The 22,656-nt window shown below is 36.5% G+C and overlaps 2 protein-coding genes across 2 annotated transcripts in view; one reads left to right on the top strand and one right to left on the bottom strand.

Annotated features, from left to right (window-relative positions):
• Positions 1–22,656, top strand: part of LOC135072678 (kin of IRRE-like protein 3) — a 71,068-nt gene that overhangs the window by 5,702 nt on the left and 42,710 nt on the right. The gene's annotated exons all lie outside the window — the stretch shown is intronic.
• LOC135072980 (lysozyme-like) lies at positions 17,865–19,698 on the bottom strand. The gene is made up of 3 exons (XM_063966980.1): positions 19,528–19,698; positions 18,877–19,035; positions 17,865–18,386 (listed from the first exon to the last, which is right to left on the bottom strand). The coding sequence occupies exons 1-3, from the start codon at positions 19,652–19,654 to the stop codon at positions 18,250–18,252; spliced, it is 423 nt and encodes a 140-aa protein (XP_063823050.1). The 5' UTR covers positions 19,655–19,698; the 3' UTR covers positions 17,865–18,249.

The raw sequence follows: 22,656 nt of genomic DNA, 5'->3' as shown, positions 1-22,656 counted from the left end.
GGTTTTTAAAAGCTTTATTCTGAACTCTTTGTTATGGTTTTGGATGTCATGCCATACCTTACCTAAATATTATAAAAGGAGAAACTGATTGACTTAGTGACAGATCAACGCACAGCCTAAACGGCTAAACGTAGGCACTTGAAATTTGGAAGAGGCGTAGCTTAAGTACCGTAGAGGTGCAATAAGCAAGGAATTCCCGAAATTCCCACGGGAACGGGAAATATCGGGAAAATTCTTTTGTATGAAAAATCTAAACCGCTTAAGTTAGACGCTTGAAATTTGGCATGAAGGTACCTTAGTAACCTTTAAGCTTAGTTACAACAGAATATTGCAAAATTCCCACGGGAACGGGAGTTAGCGGGAAAAAACATTTGTATGAAAAAATCTAAACCGCGTAAGATAGATGAAGGGGGTAAAACGGGATCCACGCGTACGTAGTTACGGGCGGCCGCTAGTCTATTATAATATCGTTGACTGTGTTCGAGTGTTAATAAAGTTTTGTTACATTTCGACTTTTATACCTGATAATAATAATAATGTATTTCAAGCTGGCGACTCTATCTAGTTAATAGAAGTGAAGTATCAAAAATACTAAATAATTGTATTTGTGAATCTTTTGTGTTTGACAACTAAAGTTAATTGAGTTTTCAAACCAAAACAAAGGATTCTTAGAAAGACTGCTTCAGAAATTTTATTTATGGTGTCAACTATCTGACTCGAAAAACTGAAAGATAAATAGTTAAGTAGGTAATTGAAAATGACAGACAAAATTTACTTCAACATCACAGCATGCATCTGATCAAACTTTTAAATAAATATAAAAATATTCAAAAGCTGAAATAATCTAAACTTAACACAACAAAACGAATTAGTACCTAGTTCATTAAGATAACAAACGCTAATCCTGTCTCAGCTCCGCAACGATGTCAAGATTTTAACGTTAACGCCATTTTACTGTCGCTTTAGCTTACAAAGTTATGATTAGGTCTGAAGCTTTATGAAACTTGATAGTTATGAAGTTACATAATACGGCACAAAAGATCCCTCTGGGATCGGAGTGCACTGAGAACTCTCGTGACGACCCTTACAAGTTTAATAGTAGCCGTATTAATTAATGTCCCATTGAAAGGTAGTAACACAATGGAGGAAGAGACAGTGGTACCTACGTTTCTTTACACGCTCCAAGTCAGTCAAGCTATAATCTATCTATCTATCTATATAAATAAAAATGAATTGTTGTTCGTTAGTCTGATTAAAACTCGAGAACGGCTAGGCCGATTGAGCTGATTTTGGTTTTAAAATGTTTGTCGTAGTCCACGGTAGGTCTAAACGGTGAGCAAATAAGGAAAAATTGCGATGGCTTATTTATTGCCTTTAAGGCAGAACAGAGTTCGCGGGGTCAGCTAGTATTAATAAAATTTAGAACAAAACAAATTTGGTGATGTTAACAGGAGTGCCTAGACACGGGAAGCCCAGGACTGATGGCTGAGTGTGAGTTTACATCAAAAGTCCTCACTAGTGAGCGTGTTAAAAAAAATGAAAATTTTAGTTCTCGAAAGTTTCCGCTAGGGGCGCTGTACAATCCGTCATACATTTAATGTCACTTTTTACACGGTTAACATCAAATGCGTTTGACGTGAACTCACACTACGCCCCCTGATCATTGTAGAAATCTTTGGGGCAGACATTTGATTCAACTGCTGTGCTGGCGCCACACAATTTGATATATTGGCTCCATGTTATAGTCTTGGGTCTAATACATCAATGTGTAGATCGGTTTTGGTATCACCTTTATGTCCAAAACACGATCTACACAATGGTGTATTTGGATCCATGATTAAATATAACTAGCTTACTTATTTTAATAGAATCCTAGGACTTTAATGCCACTTTTGCAACTGGTTTTATTTGCTGGCTTTCTTAAACTTCTGCTTGTTAAATATTGAGAAGTAAACTTACTGTGATTGTGTTAACTGTGATTTGAGGGAAGCTTATGAATAGGTATTTTATTGCCTCGTAAAATGGCGTATGAGAATCACTGACGTTAATAGGGATAATAGGTTCTACAATGAAGATCTTGTCGCGTTGTTTTTGAAAGTTACAAAGATTACTTTTAGGGTACACTAGCTAGGGTACATAAGAATATCTCTGAAACTTAATAATGATATAGTGTAAGTGATAGAGATATTTGCCCATCAACATCCGATATAGTATGTAGCTGACGTACAGACTCCTCACTATTTATGTAAAGAGACAACTAACAAAGCGCCTTTGGAAGTGAGACTAAAGGTTAAAAGGAATGTATGTAAAGTCAGGAAAGATGTTACATTTACATGTAAATACAGATCTGTTTTATTGAGACTAGTTAATTGGGACAAGCGTTTAAAGTTGCGCCAGTTAGTAACTGTGATGTAAGAAAATGTTACTGACTTTCCCATCTCCTCTAAACATGGTGACACTTAAAACATTAGCGCTTTACTTGAACTACCAGCACCCACCATTTAAACCTTTTTAGGCCTAAATCGCAAAGTACTTGAAAAGGTACAAAGAAGTAACTCGATTAAAGGCCTTCCAGTAGCACATCTTAGCAAACTCGATGGGAGGGATTAGCGGTCGCGGCCGTTAGGGGATCAAGAAGCAGCTATTAAAGGCTCGTTTAAGAAACAGTAACCGGCCTATTTTTCACCGGTCACGCTGAAGAGGGTATTTTGGACACTGTAGACGTATAAATACAGTAAAAGCGCTTTCACTTTAGGGTGTTAGTAGCGCGACTGCAGCGCGGCAGCGGCGTTTTTAGAATGTGAAGGCATGCATCCGCTGTCACATAGTATGAAATTTTCGGCAGCGCGTCTGTCGCGCGTTTGTCGCGCTAATCGCTGCTAAATCGCCTAAATGTGAAAGCGCTCGAACTTCGCAAAAATTAACGTTCACACACTTTGATAGTAATTATTCTGCTTCTTCACTACATTGAGGCCGGAGCTGCATGTCCTGGCTATAGGTACTACAGTAGTGGAAACAAGAGGGGCATTAGTTTAATTATCATCATCATCATCATCATAATTTTAGCCATAGAACGTCCACTGCTGAACATAGGCCTCCCCCAATGCTTTCCATGTTGATCGATTGACAGCGGCCTGCGTCCAGCGTTTCCCTGCTACTTTTATGATGTCGTCGGTCTACCTTGTGGGTGGACGTCTCACGCTGCGTTTTCGTTGCGTCCATTAGTTTCATTAGCCTTCAGATGATAAGAAAAAAGTCTAACAGAAGTACCATGTTTGTGGACTCTCTTTTACTCAACTCTCGCCCTTGTTGACTGAGATGCTTGGTAAATCGTTTAAATTCAACTGTCATTCTTTATAAGTTCTTTTTCAGTTGGCAATTACCTCTAGACAAGCATAGTTTTTACCATCAGGTAAAAACTATGCTTGTCTAGAGTTAAAATGATTTTTAGCCTAGTCTTATTCAGACAATAGATTACTCAATTATGTCTTTTGTGTAACATTTTCGTTTAAAAGGATATTTCGATTCCCAATAAATTGTAATTAAGCCTTTATAGCGCCTTTTTTGGTAAACAAGACCGTAATTGGGTGACCCGGTTTTTGTTTCAGCGGTTTTAGAGCGTGTATTTATTGATGAAATTATTAAGTTAGTTTGTGGACCGCTGCACGCTGGAAAATAACAAGCTAGCCTTTTGGCGAGCTGAAAAATAAATTAAAAATTTCAAAATGAGGTTTTGCTCGAAGCGCAGCCATTTTGAAGCGCACCTAACGAAGCGCACTTAAACTATGTTCAACGCACATTTTATGTTGCCCTGGTAAGTTCGTTTCAGCCGAATGACGTCCACTGCTGAACAAAGGCCAAGGATTTCCACATCGCGCGGTTGGTAGAGCAGCCTGCATCCATTCATCTTAGTAATCATAAAGTTTAAAATCTTTATTGTAGTAAACATAGGTGCGCTTCGAGTAATACTTTAGGTGCGCCTCAAAATGGGTGCACTTCCAGGAATACCTTTTTCAAATTTATTTTCGCATCTAGTATCTGGCTCTCATTGTCTTTTCAGTAGAAGTGACAATAAGTAAACTCTCAACTACAAACCTAAAACAGAATTAGGAATTTCCCGAATGAATGAGTCTTGGATACCTATAGACTCAATAATACTTGAGTTTCGTTTCAGACTCATATTACTTGAGTTTCGTTTCATCTACCTACTTAATGTAAGCTATGTATACTTAATTTGTAACAAAACTGAAATGCGGTATGAAGTTTCTCTTTACTATTTATCGTGAATTCCATAATTCCAATGTATGTGGAGCATCCTTTATAAATTCGTGACCAAGGCACGTCCATGCATGATTCATAAATTAATATTCGCGGGAATTATTAATATTTCACTGGAAATTCCTTGCGTTCGACATTTGATTGATTAATGTTGGAATAATGTTTAATTTGTTGAGTAACCATTGTCGGATTGTTTATTTCCACTTAACGTAATAATATGATTTTGGCTTAAAGATTTGTACATAATATTTCAGTTTAAAATATTTGGGTGATTTTCCATAACATAATTATAACTTTCTTGGTAGTCCAACCTAACTTTACCTACAATAGACATAAAACTTCGTATTTTATGTAGATAGTACTTCATGAAAGTATAGTTTGACTTGTCGGTATTAGTATTACTTTTACCCAGTTAATACATATCAATCACGTCACTCCTTGACGTCACTGACAGGTAGGTACGAGTATTTTCATAACCTTTTTTTGCGCAAGGCCTTTTCAAGTTGTTATGTACAGTCGACAGCACATAATTGTTGCAATACATCGCCTATTACAACTACATAATATAATAATAATAAAAGTTTATTCATGAAAATAAGAGCATTATAAGAACTTATTATGCCAGTTTACATACAGGTTCATAGTCTTTTTATAAACATGTATTTCAGGCGAAAAAAAAATAATTTCCTCAGTACGTTTATTAATGTGCTCATAAAACAGAGAGAGATACTTAGAGTGGCAGAAGAAAATCAGTCGCGTTTGTTTATTGTGCTTATCGTGAGTTTACGTTAAGCGTGCTCGCTAGGACTGCGTAAAAAATGACAATAAATGTATGACAGATTGTACAGCGCCCCTAGCGGCTACTTTCAAGAACTAAAATCTTCATAGATTTTTTGACGCACTCGCTAGCGAGCACAGTAACGTAAACTCATGGTAAGCACACAGAATCCAATTACCAAAGTTTAATCAAGAATTGTCTTGACGGTTCATCAAAGGGCTCCTTGATTTTCTGTTGCCTATTGTAACTGCTTACTCGTGCGGTAAAAATCGGATCAAAGTATTCAATACTAACTTTCACGTATTGATGTAATTAATTCTTGTGTAGGAAATGCTAGCAATATATCAATGAAAAAGCCTCTCACATTAAGCTTTCTTCGACTTCACTTTCCTGACATAGGTCATCATGAGTTAGGGCGGTTACTCAACGCGGCGTTTTAGAATGCCTTTGCAGCAGCAGTTAACGAATCTTATTACCTACTTATTATTTTACATACCAATGCTTCCAGGCAATCAACTGAGTGTCAGATTCATTTTTGGAGATTTCTATTCGTTGTCCTAAATATTGTGTTGTCATTATATCTTCAAATCTGACAATTGAAGTGGTTAATAAACGATTGCATAGATCTGATTGAAAAAGTGAATATTTAATGGTAATTGATATAAAAAATATTGTCAACTAATGCAAACAACCTACGTGCTTATTTACGAAAAAGATTCCAAATCTTTCAGAAGCAGCGATCGCATTAAGAGCCATTTCACAAAAATATTCCGCGCGAATTTAGCTGAAAACTGTCAACGCAACGTCAAAAGAGTAAAAAGAACGCCGAAATGGACAAAAAAATCTTGAACCGTGATAAGTAATTAATTTTCGAAATATTCGTAAGATTATCTCTACGTCTTTACAATTCAAAGAACAGCTCTCCATTCAAGTTGTCCACCAATTCCTCAATTCCAAATTGCATAATGGCCCTCGTCAAAAATGCTAATACCCTGCAGTCAACTCCTCCCACTCACCTTTGCCACCGAAGGACCGAAGTGTCCAGTTAATTTAGTGTCAATTACTTATCAATTACTTAGGCTGGGTTGCACCATCTTACTTTAACTTTAACAAACGTCAAAAATTTGTCAAACTCCATACAAAATACACCGGTTATTGTTAAAGTAAGTTGGTGCAACTCAGACTTAATCCGTAATCAACTCGACAAAATTCATACGTAGTTAATACCAAAAAATCATATTATAAAAACTATAAGATCAATCTCTATGTTTTTGCAATTGAGAGAACTGTAACAACTCTCCATTCAATAGTGACTGAGTTTCTTGCGCTGCTACTTCTCAGCACTGGCCATTTATTGTTCCGAAGCAGTGGTGGAGTTGTTACTGGGATGTGTAAAAGTGCTTTATAAAAGCCTATTTGCAAAAATAAATGAGTTTTATGAGCTTTTTTTTAATCTGTCCACTATTCCTGAATTCCAAACTGCATAATGGCCGTCGTCAAAAATGCTAATACTCTGCAGTCAACTCCTCCCACTCACCTTTGCCACCGAAGGACCGAAGTGTCCAGTTAATTGGTGTCAATTACTTATCAATTACTTAGGCTGGGTTGCACCATCTTACTTTAACTTTAACAAACGTCAAAAATTTGTCAAACTTCATACAAAATAAAGTTAAAGTTAGTAGTGCAACAACGGCCTTAATCCGTAATCAACTCGACCAAGTTCATACGTGCAGTTAATACCAAAAAAATCATATTAAAAAAACTATAAGATCAATCTCTATGTTTTTGCAATTGAGAGAACAACTCTCCATTCAATAGTGACTGAGTTTCTAAGCTCAGCACTGGCCAACTTATTGTCCCGAAGCAGTGGTAGGGTTAATACTGGGACGTGTGAAAGTGCTTTGAAAAGCCTATTTGCAAAAATAAATGAGTTTTATGAGCTTTTTTTAATCTGTCCACTATTCCTGAATTCCAAACTGCATAATGGCCGTGGTCAAAAATGCTAATACCCTGCAGTCAACTCCTCACTCACCTTTGCCTCTGAAGTGGTGTCCAGCTGTCCAGTTAATTGGAGTCAATTTGCAAGTGATTAACCCGAGCTAGCTCTTCTGGGTAAAAACGCCAAGTGTCATTTAGCCAGGATGATTGCTGCTTTGGAAAAGCAATTGGTTTGGAAATGCGTGTAAAAGTTTACAGCTGTTTATGCCTTGTGTATGCAGCGAGTTGGTAGCTAAATTGTTATCGTTGTTTCTGTCGTTGTTGTTGTTGTTGTTTGAGGAAACTTATTACTGAAAACTACTTAAATTATTATTTATAACTTATGTTACCAATAATATAATTTATGTTACCGATTTTGATAAAAATCCACTTTATCAATCACCTAAAATATTGTAATGCAGATGCCTTAATTGTTATGTTCTTGTAAGAAACTATAGTTGACTCTAATATCGCTATTTTACACTACAATATTTCTACCATAAAGAAAGCTCCTATCTAATAGATACGTTGATAAGTGCGAAAAATCTGCACTTTTAAGAATTGTAAAATGATGGTTCAGCTAAATAGGTTTCTTGCGAGCGTTTATGTAGATTACTAGCTTTTGCCTGCGGCTTCACCCGCGTGAAATTTCGTTTGTCACAGATCGTCATAAATTAAAGCCTATAAACAATAATACTGTAAAGTTTCATCAAAATCCGTTCAGTAGTTTTTGCGTGAAAGAGTAACAAACATCCAGACATCCAAACTTTTGCATTTATAATATTAGTAGGATAGTAGGAAGTAGGATTGTCATAAGAAACTTACACTTTACAAACAAACGTATCATCCTATACTAAATACATTTATGGGTATTGATCAGTCTGTGATACAACCATAAAGCAAAACGAACACAGATTATGTCGTCGCAGTGAATGGCTCCATCCATTATGAATACAATCACGCATAGAGGAAATGATGGTGGTTCGGCCCTATATAGGGGAACAAAATTCCCTGTATCTTGCTAGTTAATGTTATTTTTCATCCGACAAACAAGTTTATATTAGAAATCAATGATAGACAAAGAAAGAGAGTTTAGTATGGATGATTAAATTGAGTTTATGTACAGTCGCGGAATGAAAAGGTTCGTCACCTTAGTGTCGGTTTTCGCTTGCACTAGGTACTGTAAGAGTCAAACCTGCCAACATAACAGTGCAAGAAACAGTGCTGCTAACATTTAAATAAATATGACGTTTGCTAACGAATAAGGTTTTGCTTGTTTATTTTTCTATCCCATCAGTGCAATGCAATGATGACATTGACCAATTGACAATAGTTTTTTTTATTTAATAGAAATAATAATGGCAGGTTGAACCAACAAGAAGGTTTTAGTTTATCAATCATCCCCTTCCTCCCGGACCGCCGTCAAGTAAACACGTCTCGAAATTAGTGTAATTTTAATAGAAAAATCAATATTTTTAACATTTAAATCACAACTTAAAAAATAGGAGTGCATAACAAGTCAGGAGGTATCACCACCGAGCAAGCATCCACCAGAAAGTGACTACTCCGCGCCGTAGCATTACTCACCGCTGACTCCGCCCACCTCGTAGCAAGTGCTACGAAGCGATCTACGGCACGCTACAGGTACGACTGCTTATACTTTCCTGTTATCCTGGTACTTCGATCTCACATCGCAAGTTCGCAACATGCCCCTTAAACGCACACCGCCGAAAGGGGCTCACTCTGACGCAGGGGACGCATTTGACAAGACTTTGAGTATTGAGTCGCTTCCGGCCTCAGGCTCGGCTCCTGATTTGAGTACAATAGGACAAGATAATATACGGAAACGAAAACATGACGATATATCATGCATAAAAAGTTTTATGGAAGAGATCCGCAATATGCTTGACAAATCAGCGGAGCAGAATAATAAGAAATTTCTCTCGATTGAATCTAAAATGACTGAAATCATTAGCCAAAATAATAATATTGTGACATCGATCGAATTCGTCTCTAAAAAATACGATGAACTCCAATCTCAAATGCAGGAGGCCGCGAATGAGAGAAAAACTGACCGCTTGTATATCAGGCAACTGGAGTCAAGGATTGAGACTCTGGAGCGCACTCTTTATTCGACAAGGTTGGAGCTGAAAAATGTTCCTAAGAAAGAGAACGAAGTTAAGGACGATTTATGCGATATCATAATAAAAACGGGAAATGTTTTGGGCGTTCAGGTTCAGCAGCAGGAGATAAAAGAAGTTTTTCGCACCAGAAGTAAGTCAGATAAGCCAGGCACAGTGGTGGTGGATTTTGTTAGTGCTGTAAAGAGAGACAAAATTATAAAAAAAACCCGCGAATATAATCGCAAAAACAGCTCAAACAAATTCAATACTAAACTTCTCTCATTTGATGGACCTGAGAAACCGATTTTCATTTCTGAAAGCCTGTCGCCGAGAGGACATCAGCTGTTTCGTCTGGCTCGTGACTTTGCTGCTGAAAATTCTTATAAATTTTGCTGGATATCATACGGGAAAATTTACCTTCGACGGGATTCGAATGAACGGTTTATACTTGTGGACTCCGAGGATGCTCTTTCTAAATTACGTCTAGAAAAGTGACTAGTTCCTTCACTTCAACCGCTACTTTCATACCAACCTATCTTATATTTGGAAACATTTATTGTTTTTGATTCAAGTATTTTTTTAAGTACACGCATGAAAACACTAATCCCACACATAAAAACCAACACTTTACACATCCAAACACAAATTTACCACATTATTACACACTTAGTAAATAACAAGATACAATTTTTACACACCAAAACACTTATTTACACAAACACTAATGAGCTATATTTAAAAAAATTAATAACAAATAACCTTGTAACTTTGGACATATTTTTGCACACATTCTGGTCTATAACTTATTCAAAATCAAATCATGCTTTTATACCAGTTGCATTCAAGCTGATCTTAGGTATAGCCTTGGTTTTTTGCGGATCGATAAAAATATTTATAATCTGCTGGGTCATCTTGCATCTCAGTTTCCACCACATTTCTTCTTTGATATTTAATGTATGTGATGAAAGTTCTATTAATCGTAACAGGCCTTGAACAAATGACGAACAATATATCTGAGGATATTGATAATATTACTGTGGCGACAGCTCATCTTTGTGACACTGACTCATGCAGTAAAATAATTAAGGCAAGAGGTAATCATTCTTTAAACATTATCACTCAAAATATTCGTAGTATTTACAGGAATTTCGGTGACTTTTGTGCTCACCTTGCCAGGCTTGATTTTGAAAATGATGTCATTGTTTTGACGGAATGCTGGCTTAGTGAACACAAATTGCCACCGACTCTTGATAACTATAAATGTTACTATTCTAAAAAATATTTGAACCAAAATGATGGAATTGTTATATACATAAAGGAAGATCTCAGATGTACTGTTGAAGAACCAGACCCGATTGGTGCTAACTTCATGGTGTTAAATATTGTCCCAGATATTGTTATAGTTTGTACTTATAGGTCACCATCTATCTATAACACTGATGGTTTTCTTCAATCGCTAGAAAACATAATTATGCCAATACGTGCAGATAATATTGTCTTGGTAGGCGATGTTAACATTGATATAAAGATAGGTAGCAGCGATAGAAATAGCTCCTCATATCTTAATCTTTCCGCTGAGCTTGGTCTACTTCCGGGACATTCCTTTCCAACAAGATTAAATAACTGCCTAGATCACATATTGATAAAATCCCGTATGTCAGCAACAGTAATTGTAATTAATTCCACAATAACTGATCACGCCTCAATTATACTCAATTTAGATAGGGAAAAATCTAAAATGTCTTGTAATCCTTACTCCATTAAATGTAACCTCGTGGATGCCTTAGATCATCTTAAACAGGTGGATTTCTCATTTGTAACATCATTCTCAAGTGTTGAAGAGATTGCACAATCATTTGTCGATAAGCTTTCTTTTGCTGTAACTAGTAATACGAGGGAAATTAGAATCCCTAGAAGAAAAAGAACTATAAAGCCCTGGATCACCCCGGGTTTGCTTAGATGCATCAAACATCGTGATAAACTACATGAAAGGGCCAGGGCCCATCCTAGTAGCACCGAAGCGGAAACCTGCTATAAGCGATACAGAAATTTCTGTAACTCGCTCATTAAGAAAGTCAAAACCCAATACGACAGATCTTTGATCTATACCGCTAAGAATAATAAACAAACCTGGTCTGCTATCAAATCAATTATTGACGCACCTAACAAAAAATCAAATCCTGACGAACTTTTACGCCTGTCAGATGACCCCGATAAATCTGTTAGTTGTGTCAATGGTTTCTTTGCAAGCATTGGTAAGGATTTGGCTGATAAAATTGCACGCCCGAAGGATACTGAAGATTTAACTTCTTTTAGAGCTTCATTTTTGGCCAATTCTATGGGAATGTTACCACCTGATGAAGCTGAAACTGAATCAATCATTTTAAATCTAAAGACTGACTGTGCGGTGGGGTATGATTCAATTCCTAATAAATTCCTAAAAATGGCAAAGGATATTATTGTTCCACCACTTACTATTGTTCTGAGATTGTGCTTCGATCATGGTGTCTTCCCCAGAGCCTTTAAGAAAGCGCTTATTACACCAGTCCACAAGGGTGGGAGTCGAGACAGTGTTACGAATTATAGGCCAATATCAGTACTTACCTCATTGTCTAAAATTCTTGAAACTATGTTAAATAGGAGATTAATGTCGTTTTTGGAAAATAACAGAATTTTATCAGATTGTCAATTTGGATTCAGGCCTAAAAAAAGTACGGAAGATGCTGTGCGTACACTTGTAGATTTTGTTTCTCATAATTTGGATTGCAAACGTAAGTGTATTGGTATATTCCTGGACCTCGCCAAGGCTTTCGACACTGTTTCGATTCCTGGGCTTGTGGACAAGCTAGAGCGGATTGGAATAAGAGGTAACGCGCTTTCTATTTACTCTAGTTTCCTTCGTGACCGTGTCCAGCAGGTCAAGATAGGAAGATATATCAGCAGGGAAGAGTATGTGTCCTATGGAGTCCCGCAAGGTAGTATCCTGGGTCCGAGTCTATTCTTGATATACATCAATGATCTATGCCAAATGTCGCTTGATTCTGGCAAAGTCATCACATACGCTGATGACACGGCACTTGTGTTTCATGGATTGACTTGGGACGAGGTGCGGGGTAGGGCTGAGGTTGGGTTGCGCAAGGTGATTGAATGGCTTAATCGAAACTTGCTAACACTAAATCTTTCCAAAACTACCTTCTTACAATTTTCAGCCTCTAAGGTGCAACCAAGTGATTTTGTCATCAAAGCTCATTCTTGTGACGTTAAATTTGAGAATTCGTGCACATGCCTTTCTATTGTAAAGTCCTCTTCCATTAAATACCTCGGTGTTTTACTAGATTACCGACTTAACTGGCAACAACATATTGAGCTACTTACATCACGTACTCGAAAACTCATTTGGGTTTTCAAGAGGCTGAGGTATGCGGCCAATTTAGACCTTTTGCGAAAAGTGTATTTTGCATTAGCACAATCAGTTCTTGGCTATTGTATTGTCGTTTGGGGAGGCGCCTGCAAATCTCACATGATCCAAATTGAAAGAGCACAGAGATCCTTGCTAAAAACAATGACTTTTAGCCCCTTCAGATTTTCGACTGTTGCCTTGTATCAAAAGTGTTCTGTCCTAACTGTAAGGCAACTATTCTTTTTGCGGACTATTACCAGACAACATCGTTTCACTCCATACATCGCTGAGAGAACTAGTGGGAGGCGTGTAATCAAGAATGTGATTGAAGTGCCCAAGTGTTGAACTGCATTGGCCAGTCGACAAAGTTACTTTCTATCCATTTATTTATATAATCAAGCCAACAAACTTCTGAACTTTTATCCTGGTACTGTATATGAATGCAAAATTAAAGTAACAAACTGGCTGCTTACGCTTGACTACCAGAAGACTGAGGAACTTTTAAAAGTACGTTTTTAGCTCACACAGAATTAATTTGCTCTTACACACACACACACACACACACACACACACACACACACACACACACACACACGCACACACACACCACACACGCACACACACACCGATACACCTCACAATGTACTATTTTATCAGTTTTTTGTTTGTGAACATTGTTTAAGATTCAATCTTTATTAACACTTTTAATTTTTCTTTGTTTATGATCTGTGGAAGAGGGCGCTGATCTTCTGAGATACAGGTATTCTATACCTAGTTCGGAAATCAGAGTTCTTTTAAAGTCTCTGTATTATGTTACAATTAATAAAGAAATTTATTATTATTATTAATCATAATAATCTTCTTGACAAGATATAGCGTCACAACTTTGATCTGAATAATTTTGAACTTTACTGACGAACAGTTAAAGATTATTATCTCTAACTCGAGATTATTCTGTAACATAGTTTTAAAAGGTAATATGTGCTCGCGATTCGTTGAAGGAATCAATTTGAAAACTGACGAACCTTTTCATTCCGTGACTGTACTGACTTCAGCCCGCGGTTTCGTCCGATATGAATTCGAACGGTCACTGTTTTTCTCCCTTTTGGGTAAACGTCCCAAAGAGATAATTTAAATCACAATAAAATTAAAAATCATTCTGAAAACTGATCCAACTGTGATTGAGTTTCTCCTACTTTTCAGCACTGGCTGATATGATTGTTATGCCTATTTGTTTTTTTATTGTTGTTATTCACAAACGATGCTTGCTTAAGTGAAGCAGCCAATCGAACGCACAGCGTTAAATAGAGCTCTGTGATCGGTTTACGTGTCACCCTGTGCGTCCACTCCACGCGCACTGTGATATCTTATAGTAATGTTTGTGAATACGGCCGTTACTTATCTAGATAATTGATCTCACCTCTCGTTCCTATCTCTATTTACTACGAGTAAATCATACAGAAATTAAACTATGTTTTGCTTAATAATTTAGCGGCTCGGTAGGTAAACAAGTATATTATAGGATAGATATGAATATCTTAAATTTTTTTAACATCTTATTATTAAACACGTCCAAAACTCTCACGCTCTAGTTAAAATACAATAAAGCGTGCTCATCCAGAACAAAACAATATAAAATGTTACTACCGCGAGAGCACGACTTTGCATCTTAATACAGAAGATGATCCACTTAATAAAACAGAACAGTTTGAGCTTAAACCTTTGCTGTTAAAATAGAACCTAGAAAATAACATTTGTGAGATTAAAAGAAGAAAAAATAGGTAGATATTTATCAAACTAAAATTCTTGCAAATCACTGCTGAACAAAAATATTATTTCAACCTTTTGACTTATAAGATAAGATAAACGTGTTTAGAATTAGTAAATGCTCATTGTTTTTATATCGTTACTAGTTTTTGTATCTTTTATGTGTTATTTTAATCTAATTTAGTAGAAATCTGGGATATGAAAGAGGGCAGTGCTCATAGTTTAATTAATGATGATTATTTCGAAGACAGCTCTCATACTATAAACGTACTTACGACTTAATCGAAACTCTAACTTTGGAACAAAGTAGTAATAATACACCGTACTACACTACAAATAGCTGATAAATTCAATACAAAAGTATATTTCGAACAAATTAACAACAACAACTCTTATCCATCTCTCTAAGTCCGAACTAAAAACAGTCCTTCTAAGTTTTCACCCCTGTGTTTGCATAAAAGACGTGCAAAATTGCACCTGCACCAGCAAGACAAATGGTTCAGAATGCAGGCAATGTAAATAAACGGTATGCGAGTCACAAGATAAAGATAAATGCGTCTACTTTGCACCTCCTTGGCGTAATCTGAACCCTGAAGAGATGCTGGATATAAATGCGGCGAAACAGAAACTTGGCTTGCAGTTTTTCAAAACTATTTTGTTGTTTTTGCCGTCTTTTGTTGCGGACTTTTTTTGTGAGAAACGTTAGTGGGTTAGCTTAACAATACTTTTGTTTTGAACAGACGGACTATTAGATGAGTAGGAAAGGGACAGCGTTTTGGATCGACTTAGCGTGTTCCTTGTGTACTTTTCATTCATTTATTCATTAGGTACATTATGAAGAAACTTTAGACACAGATTAAGTTAATGGCTCATGCATAAATGATGTTTCTTTTCATGGTTGCTTGTTTCACTGCGATAGTAGTTTGTATTTTTTACCAATAATAATAATAATTAAGAAAAAACAGAGTACCTAACGTTATTTTGATTAAATTGTTATTTTTTGTACTTATCATACGTCAACTATCAAACTTTACTTGTACCTTTTACTTCAAAATAAATGTTAACATTTCATTTTGTCTCTTAAAGACTAAGTAAATAACTAAATTGAAACTAAATTTTCCAGAATATTTCAGCCAGTATAAAGCGTAATGAACCTATACAGAAAATACGAATTCCAAAACGTCTCCGTCGACGACAGAACGACTTGGCTCGTGCTAAATGTGCTTTTACTTTGTATTTTCTGTAATGAAAACTATTACTGCTACTTTAGAGCTGTATATCCCTTTGAAGTAACACTCGCTCTATAAACCTTATACATATTTAAGGCTGGAACGATTCCCAAAATGGCGGATTCTTTTTGTAAGATGCCAAGACCCAACAAAGCAAACATAGAGGTCCACTCCGCGAGTCATTACTTGGCTCGATAGAACGTTATAAAACCCTTTGTGAGAAGTGCTTGGAAACCGTTCATTTCAGTTTTATGCTTGACGTGTTTCAGATGTGGACTTTTATAATCAATTTTCAAGCGTTTCTGGTATAGAATGTACGTAGGTACACTAACTTTGCATGGATAAAGACGGGTTTTAAATAGTTGAAGTAATAGTTTTTAGTAGGTACATGTCTAGCTTTAAAATATCGCTTTCTCATTCAGTCTTTAAATACTCTATATGAGATGATTTCCTATAATTCCATATCTCATTATTATTTGTTACTTTATTGTTTTTCTATTCTGAAACAATTTAAAATAATGTACTTCCAGATTTCTAAAAATCATGAGATTCCCATAAAAAAGGTTTTTTGTCGAAAAAACGTGGCATACTTACTTAGTACCTACCTACTCATGCCTCTTTCTATACGACACTCAATTCAAAATGGTAGAATAATTTAAACCGATATAATTCATTACTTATCGTAAAAATAGTATACCATTACGTGACTACTTCTAGTAAATCTTTCAATCAACAAGTACAATTGGATAAAAAAGACCTTAATTATCAATATCAATTTAATCTGTCTAATTCAATTGCTTAGCCCGAAGGATAAAATTTAACAGCAATTTAATTACAGTTAGTCCGATCTGAAAATGAAAGGCTGATAAAAATATATTTAAAATTGTTATTACTGCCATTGTAATTTCTATATTTTCAATTATCGTGCTGTTATTAATTGATATTAATGATCTTTATGTATGGAATTCAATTGAAATAGCAATAAAACCAAGCATTAACTGAGATAATAACCAGAACCATGTTAATACAACATTGTTTTAATAAACGAATCGGTATTCAATTTGCACTGACCCTCCTTTTGTGTGGTTAGTGGTAATAGTTAAATGTACATCCGTGTAAATACTCTGTAGTTTGTCCAAAACTACATTGTAATGTATGTGAATACGAGCGTAAGGCTATGTGACTTAACCCTTATGTTTAAGCCTATCGCTTTAGCTTTTTTGTTAGGATTGTTGTGTTTCGGCAGTTGCAGGTTATATGTATAGCCAGTTTCTCTTCGATTGAAAATTGCGGGTGAAGCTCGCTTCCACCCTTAGCTCGTGATTACATTTTTATAAATATAGGATTATTTTTGAAATTTTTATTTAGTACTTCCTTATTGTATACTCCATTTGACGACATCGAACGCAATATCCTCTGATCCCTTATTGAACGTTAGCTTCCATTGCAGATGCGTTATATGGAGCCATTTGGTAGTCCTCAGTGCACTTTAGATATGGAATCGTCGGTGTTATTGGTTGTATAAATTTCGCGTATTTGGCACGTCCCGCTGCACAAATGGGAGTTAAATTGTTTATTAATGGTTGCACATTGAATAAAATATTTATCGTTTGTGATATTAGTACTTATACACTCGGCTGCGGTGGCTTAGAAAAACTATAATAGTCAAGCCGTAAAGTCTACGGCTTGAAGTCATTAGGTACGTAAAGACGAATTTCTTAAATTATTTTTTATGGGATATTCAGAATTTTAATTAATTTTTCAGTGGTCAGAGCCGTCACCCAGCAAACGAAAGGTCACGGGTTCTATTCCATATTAAGACAGCAGATTTTTCAAGTCAAAAGTGTTGAAGTCCATGCTGCATTATAATTTGAAGTATGAACACGCGTTTTCACAGACAAATAATTAAAATAATGGATTTAGCAAATTGGCTATTGGAGATATAAAAGTTAATTTTATTAGAAAATCATACTGATAGATTTTGATAGTATTTACCAAGCGTCATATTAGAGTTTGTTTGAGTATTTTTGCATCTGCGACATTTCCCAGACAGCTACAAAATATCTCTCGAGATGCGTTAAAGGGAGACTTTCTCGGCGATTTCAAATATCCTCTGGGATCACTTACTCGAACATCTTGTTACTTCGAGCGCCCTTGCAACACTCGTATCATGTCACATAGCTGATAACTTCGTTTATTATTTATAGAAAATATAGAATATTTCCTGCACCTTCTAGCTTCTATTTACCTAGATAACTCCTTTCATTTACTTGATTTTAAATAAAAATCTCATCCTAGAATCTAAATACAGATTGAATTTACATAAAACTTTAATAATGGGTTGTCCTAGCCCTACTAGCTCCACTCCCCAGGCTTTATTTTAAATTTTATTCTACAGCAAACTTTTATTTAGGAGTATATTATTGAGTTTTATAAACACAAAACAAATTAATCAATTACGAAGTTTGTAACTGATTTTCAGTTAGTAAGCTGTTTGTTTTCTGAATAAAACAAAATAAATAAAATAAAATTACAAAGAAGTGTCACTTTGTACAGAGAGATAAATTTAAGTGAAGTACACTTAGAATACACGTGTACCTACAGGATACTTGAGACATAGCCTACTTCAGGGTCCTTAAAGCCTACTTCAATATGAATTTTTAATAGGTACATTTATACCTCATTTACATATTCTCTTTAGCACATACTGATGTCGGGTAGATCGCTCGGGTGCGTGCAATGGTTTCGCCAGCCGTACCAGGCTAGGAAGCCTTGGATCCTGAAGATCTTCTTCGCACATGTGCAAGCCTTTGTAATGTCGTCTGTGATGAGGTCTGAAATGATAAATAATTCTAATGAGCAAAGAATATTCTTAGAACAAAATCTGATATAATGTGGTAGTAGAATATTCATTTTTAACACAGTAAACAAGTATTAGAAATTAGAAACGAATGTCAAAAGCGAATTCAAGATCTAACATAGATGAGAGAGTTAAGTAGTCTGAAATTGGTTGAATTTCAGTAGTTAAACCAATCGCATGTTTTATGTACAGTTTGTACAGATTAATATTTTGGAGTCGTTTTGGAATGGGGACCTTGTTTTTAAGATATAGTACTAATGTAGCATAATAAAAAACTATGGAGAGTTTTCGACATTATTGTAGGTAAAGTGTTTAATAATTCTCAGTAGGATGTTGGTAAAAGACTAGACTGGTGAACGTTCGATCAGCGCTTTCAATTAATTGGTTTCGATAGCATTGGAGGAATCTTAAAGGAAACTGTAACGGGATTATGATGATTGTAAATTTCTCGTAAAGACACTGACCTGAGCACTTTACATTACAATCCTTTCCAGGCGTGTTGGAATTGCTACACCAGATTCCATCGTTAATCTGGAATAGTCCGTAATCGTAGGAACCGTTCTTGTTTCTCGGTCCTACAACATTGGTACGCCGTCCACTCTCGTGCTCTATGAGGCAGACCCCTGTAACGAATAAACATGATTTTATCTAATCTAGAACAAAAATTTGTTTTCTTAAAGTTGTTTTTTTTGGGTGTAAGTTTTTTGTCGGCTATTTACGTTAAGCTCTCAACCTAATAATTTATAAAGCACACCCAATTAAATGCAGTGTTTATTTATTTACTTATTAGTCAACTAAAGAATATTAGCTAAAGGTAGCAGGAAGGTGCTGGATGCAGGCCGCTACCAACCGGGCGATGTGGAAATCATTGGTGGAGGCCTATGTTCAGCAGTGGACGTCCTGTGGCTGAAATGATGATGATGATGAAAGAGCAGTAGTAATCGTCTAATGCTATGAAGTAAATCAGGTTGAATGCCAAAGTCATGAGCTTATAATATTTCCTCCTCTGCTATTCACTAACTTAAATCAGGTGAAGGCCAAGTGTCATCAGGCGAATCATGACATAACTAAAAATGTACACTTCACTTAGAATAAACGTTTAAGACTGTACTCACAGTCCCTCATTTTGTCCTCAGGAAACCCTTGCCTCCTCAATTCCCGAACCAATCCGCATCTCGTAAACTTGAACGCTTGAGAATGCGCTACAAAAACCGCTAAAAATAACACCCAAACGTACTTCATGTTCTCAAATTATTTCAACGTCAGTATTTGATAATGACGGAAGTCACAATAAAGCTGTATCTTAGGCAACACGTTTTATATAAAATTTAGTTTCGATATAAACAAAAAATGTTTTTGTGTGTTTGTCTCGGGAACTGCTGAATCGATTCTAACAAATTTTTCACCAATCGTTACAGCCGAAATTCAAACAATGCTGGATAAAGTCCTAGTTCTGTTCTACCTGCAGACGCTACCATACCAGAGAAGGTCAAACCTTCACTAGATTGTGAGTCTACTGAGAAGGCTTGCCTACACTAATCACTAATGGTACTTAGTATGAGAACAGTGGAAATTTTCTAATATTTCATCTTTTCAATATTCAAGCGAGTAGAGCCGCGGGTAAAAACTAGCTAATATTGATGATAAGTTTGTGTACAAATGGAAACAGTAACTGATTAATTACAAGCGCTGGGATTTTTTTTTATCTTTAGTTCAAGTCAGAGGTTAAACTATAATAATAATAATAATAAATAATAAATAGTTTATTTCCAAACCATCACTAATACAGCTTAAAATCTTAATCACGTTAATTGACAAACTTCGTGTTTAAGCAAATATGTTGTTCCCCTGACCTTCAAAATAGGAGAAACCTGAGCTTTGAAGGGTCAGTGGTTCGGCTCGCGATATGGGTATGAGAATTCTTACAATTTTCTAAGTTTAAACATTACTGTGAAAAGATATGTGAATTTAACAAAAGAAATATAAAGTAGATAATAAGACGACAGAGAACTGTGAGTGTTGCTTGTTGTATAAGCGTGTGTGTGTGTGTGTGTGTGTGTGTGTGTGTGTGTGTAAGTGTATGTGTAGGTATGTGTAAGTGTAATGTATATACGTGTAAGTGTATGTGTGTGTTGTTGTCTAGGACAACAAATCCTCAGTGTCAGTGTAGCCAAGATTTTGCAGGTACAATCTTAACTTCTTTTTAAGCTCAAACTTGTTTAATTTATGTATTTGTAATATTTTGTCTAGTTTATTATACAATTTTGTGCTTAAGTTATGCAGCTGTTTATCAGCGAAGACAGTATTAGTGGTGGTTGCAGGACAAGGTGGTTTGGGACGACGTCTAGACTCTGATGGACAGTTTATTGGTATAGTCGGGTGTAGCCACAGGGTGGTCCGAAGGATATGTAATTGTCTAACCGTGAGTAGATTACATTCCTCATACAGTTGTGCGGTTGGATATCTCCAGGGCCTTCTATACATAACCTTAAGTACTGCTCTTTGTGCACGTTCAATTTTAATGAAGGTTGTCTTGGAGGTGCCACCCCACACTGGGATGCAGTAGGAAAGGATTGACTCACAAAGCGCTGAGTAGACTGTTGACAGGATATCTCTATCTGCGGAATTGCGAAAAGTCTTGAAGATGAAGATCATCTTACGCAATCGACATGCTACGGATTCCACCTGACTATGCCAGTTTAAGCAGTGATCTACCTGTATACCCAGGTATTTCATTATGGTTGTATTTTGTAACTGGGGGCAGTCGCAGTTTATTGACCCACTGGAGCATTTATGGGCACGTATCTGAAGGCCTTCATGCGGAGGTTGTGTAGAAGAGCGAATTGAAAAAGTCAAAACTTTAGTTTTGTCTGCGTTCAGCGTAAGAAGGTTAAGCCTTAGCCAATTCATGATAATTTTAAAATTATTTTCAGCCAAAGCGAAAGCCTCAGCCCAATCATTTCCTGAGACAGCCAGAACCGTGTCGTCTGCATAGGCTATTATTCGAGAGTGGGGTAACTGTAAGTCACAGAGCTGGTTAACGTATATTAAGAATAACGTGGGACCCAGTATACTCCCTTGGGGAACTCCGAAGTCAAGAGCCTCTTGGTGGCTGACAAATTCTCCTATCCTTGTACATTGCGTCCTTCCCGATAGATAATCGGAAAAAACGCTTAACGCACACCCTCTTACACCCAGTGCATCCAACTTCTTCAAGAGTAAGGGGACAGAGACAGTGTCAAAAGCCTTGGAGAGATCCAGGAAAATGCCTAGACATTTTCTATTACCGTCAACCTCACTGACTACGTATTCTACAAGTGAGGCCACAGCGTCCTCGGTAGACCTTCCTCTCCTGAAACCGAATTGATTATTTGAGATTAGGTTATTTGCTTCGAGGAAGGAAACCAGACGGCGATTCAGAAAACGTTCAAAAATCTTGGACAAGGTAGGCAACACCGAGATTGGACGGTAATTATTGACACTGGCTCTGTCCCCACTCTTATATATGGGGTGGACAACTGCCTTTTTCAAGGCAACTGGAAACCTCCCAGTTTTCACTGCTAGGTTACATAAGTGGGTAATGACGGGTATAAGAACTAGACAGGACTTGAAGATTCTGGCTGACAATCCGTCCCATCCCACTGCACAGTCATTCCTGAGGCTCATAACAATGTCTTGTACCTCCCTTTCATCGATCTCTAGAATAGCCATCGAATGAGGAGGAGAGTACTGATGCTCGGGGGGTAGTTCGTGAGCCTCAGAGTTTGGATTAGGCTTAATTTTGCTTGCCAAGTCTTTCCCTATATGTGCAAAAAATGAGTTTACAATGTTAACACATTCCGTCGGATCATTATTTAAATTTAGAAGTTCTGTAGGTGGTTCAGCTACTTTCTTAGTATTAGTGACGTTTTTAATGATCTCCCAAGTTTTCTTAGGGTTATTTCTTGCATTAGCAAATTCAGCTTTTTCATAATCTCTCTTTAGGTGTTTTAAAAGATTATTACAGAAGTTCCTATAACGTTTGTATGTAATTTGAAGTGTCATATTAAATGGATTTAATTTAGCCTTTTTATGCATACGATCTCTATTTCGTATGCATCTCAGCAAGCCCGTGGTAATCCACGGTTTTAGGATTCGCTGCCTGCAAGGAACTGTGTGCGAGATGGTATTGTTTTTTAATGTAGATATTAATATGTCAAGGAACTGATCAGTCGCCTCATCAACATTGTCAAAGCTTAAAATAC

The sequence above is a fragment of the Ostrinia nubilalis genome, chromosome 6 (genome assembly GCF_963855985.1).
Source record: "Ostrinia nubilalis chromosome 6, ilOstNubi1.1, whole genome shotgun sequence".
In the NCBI taxonomy this organism is placed as follows: Eukaryota; Metazoa; Arthropoda; class Insecta; order Lepidoptera; family Crambidae; genus Ostrinia; species Ostrinia nubilalis.
Note: the sequence above shows the minus strand (reverse complement) of the source record. Positions and strands in the feature narration are given on the sequence as shown.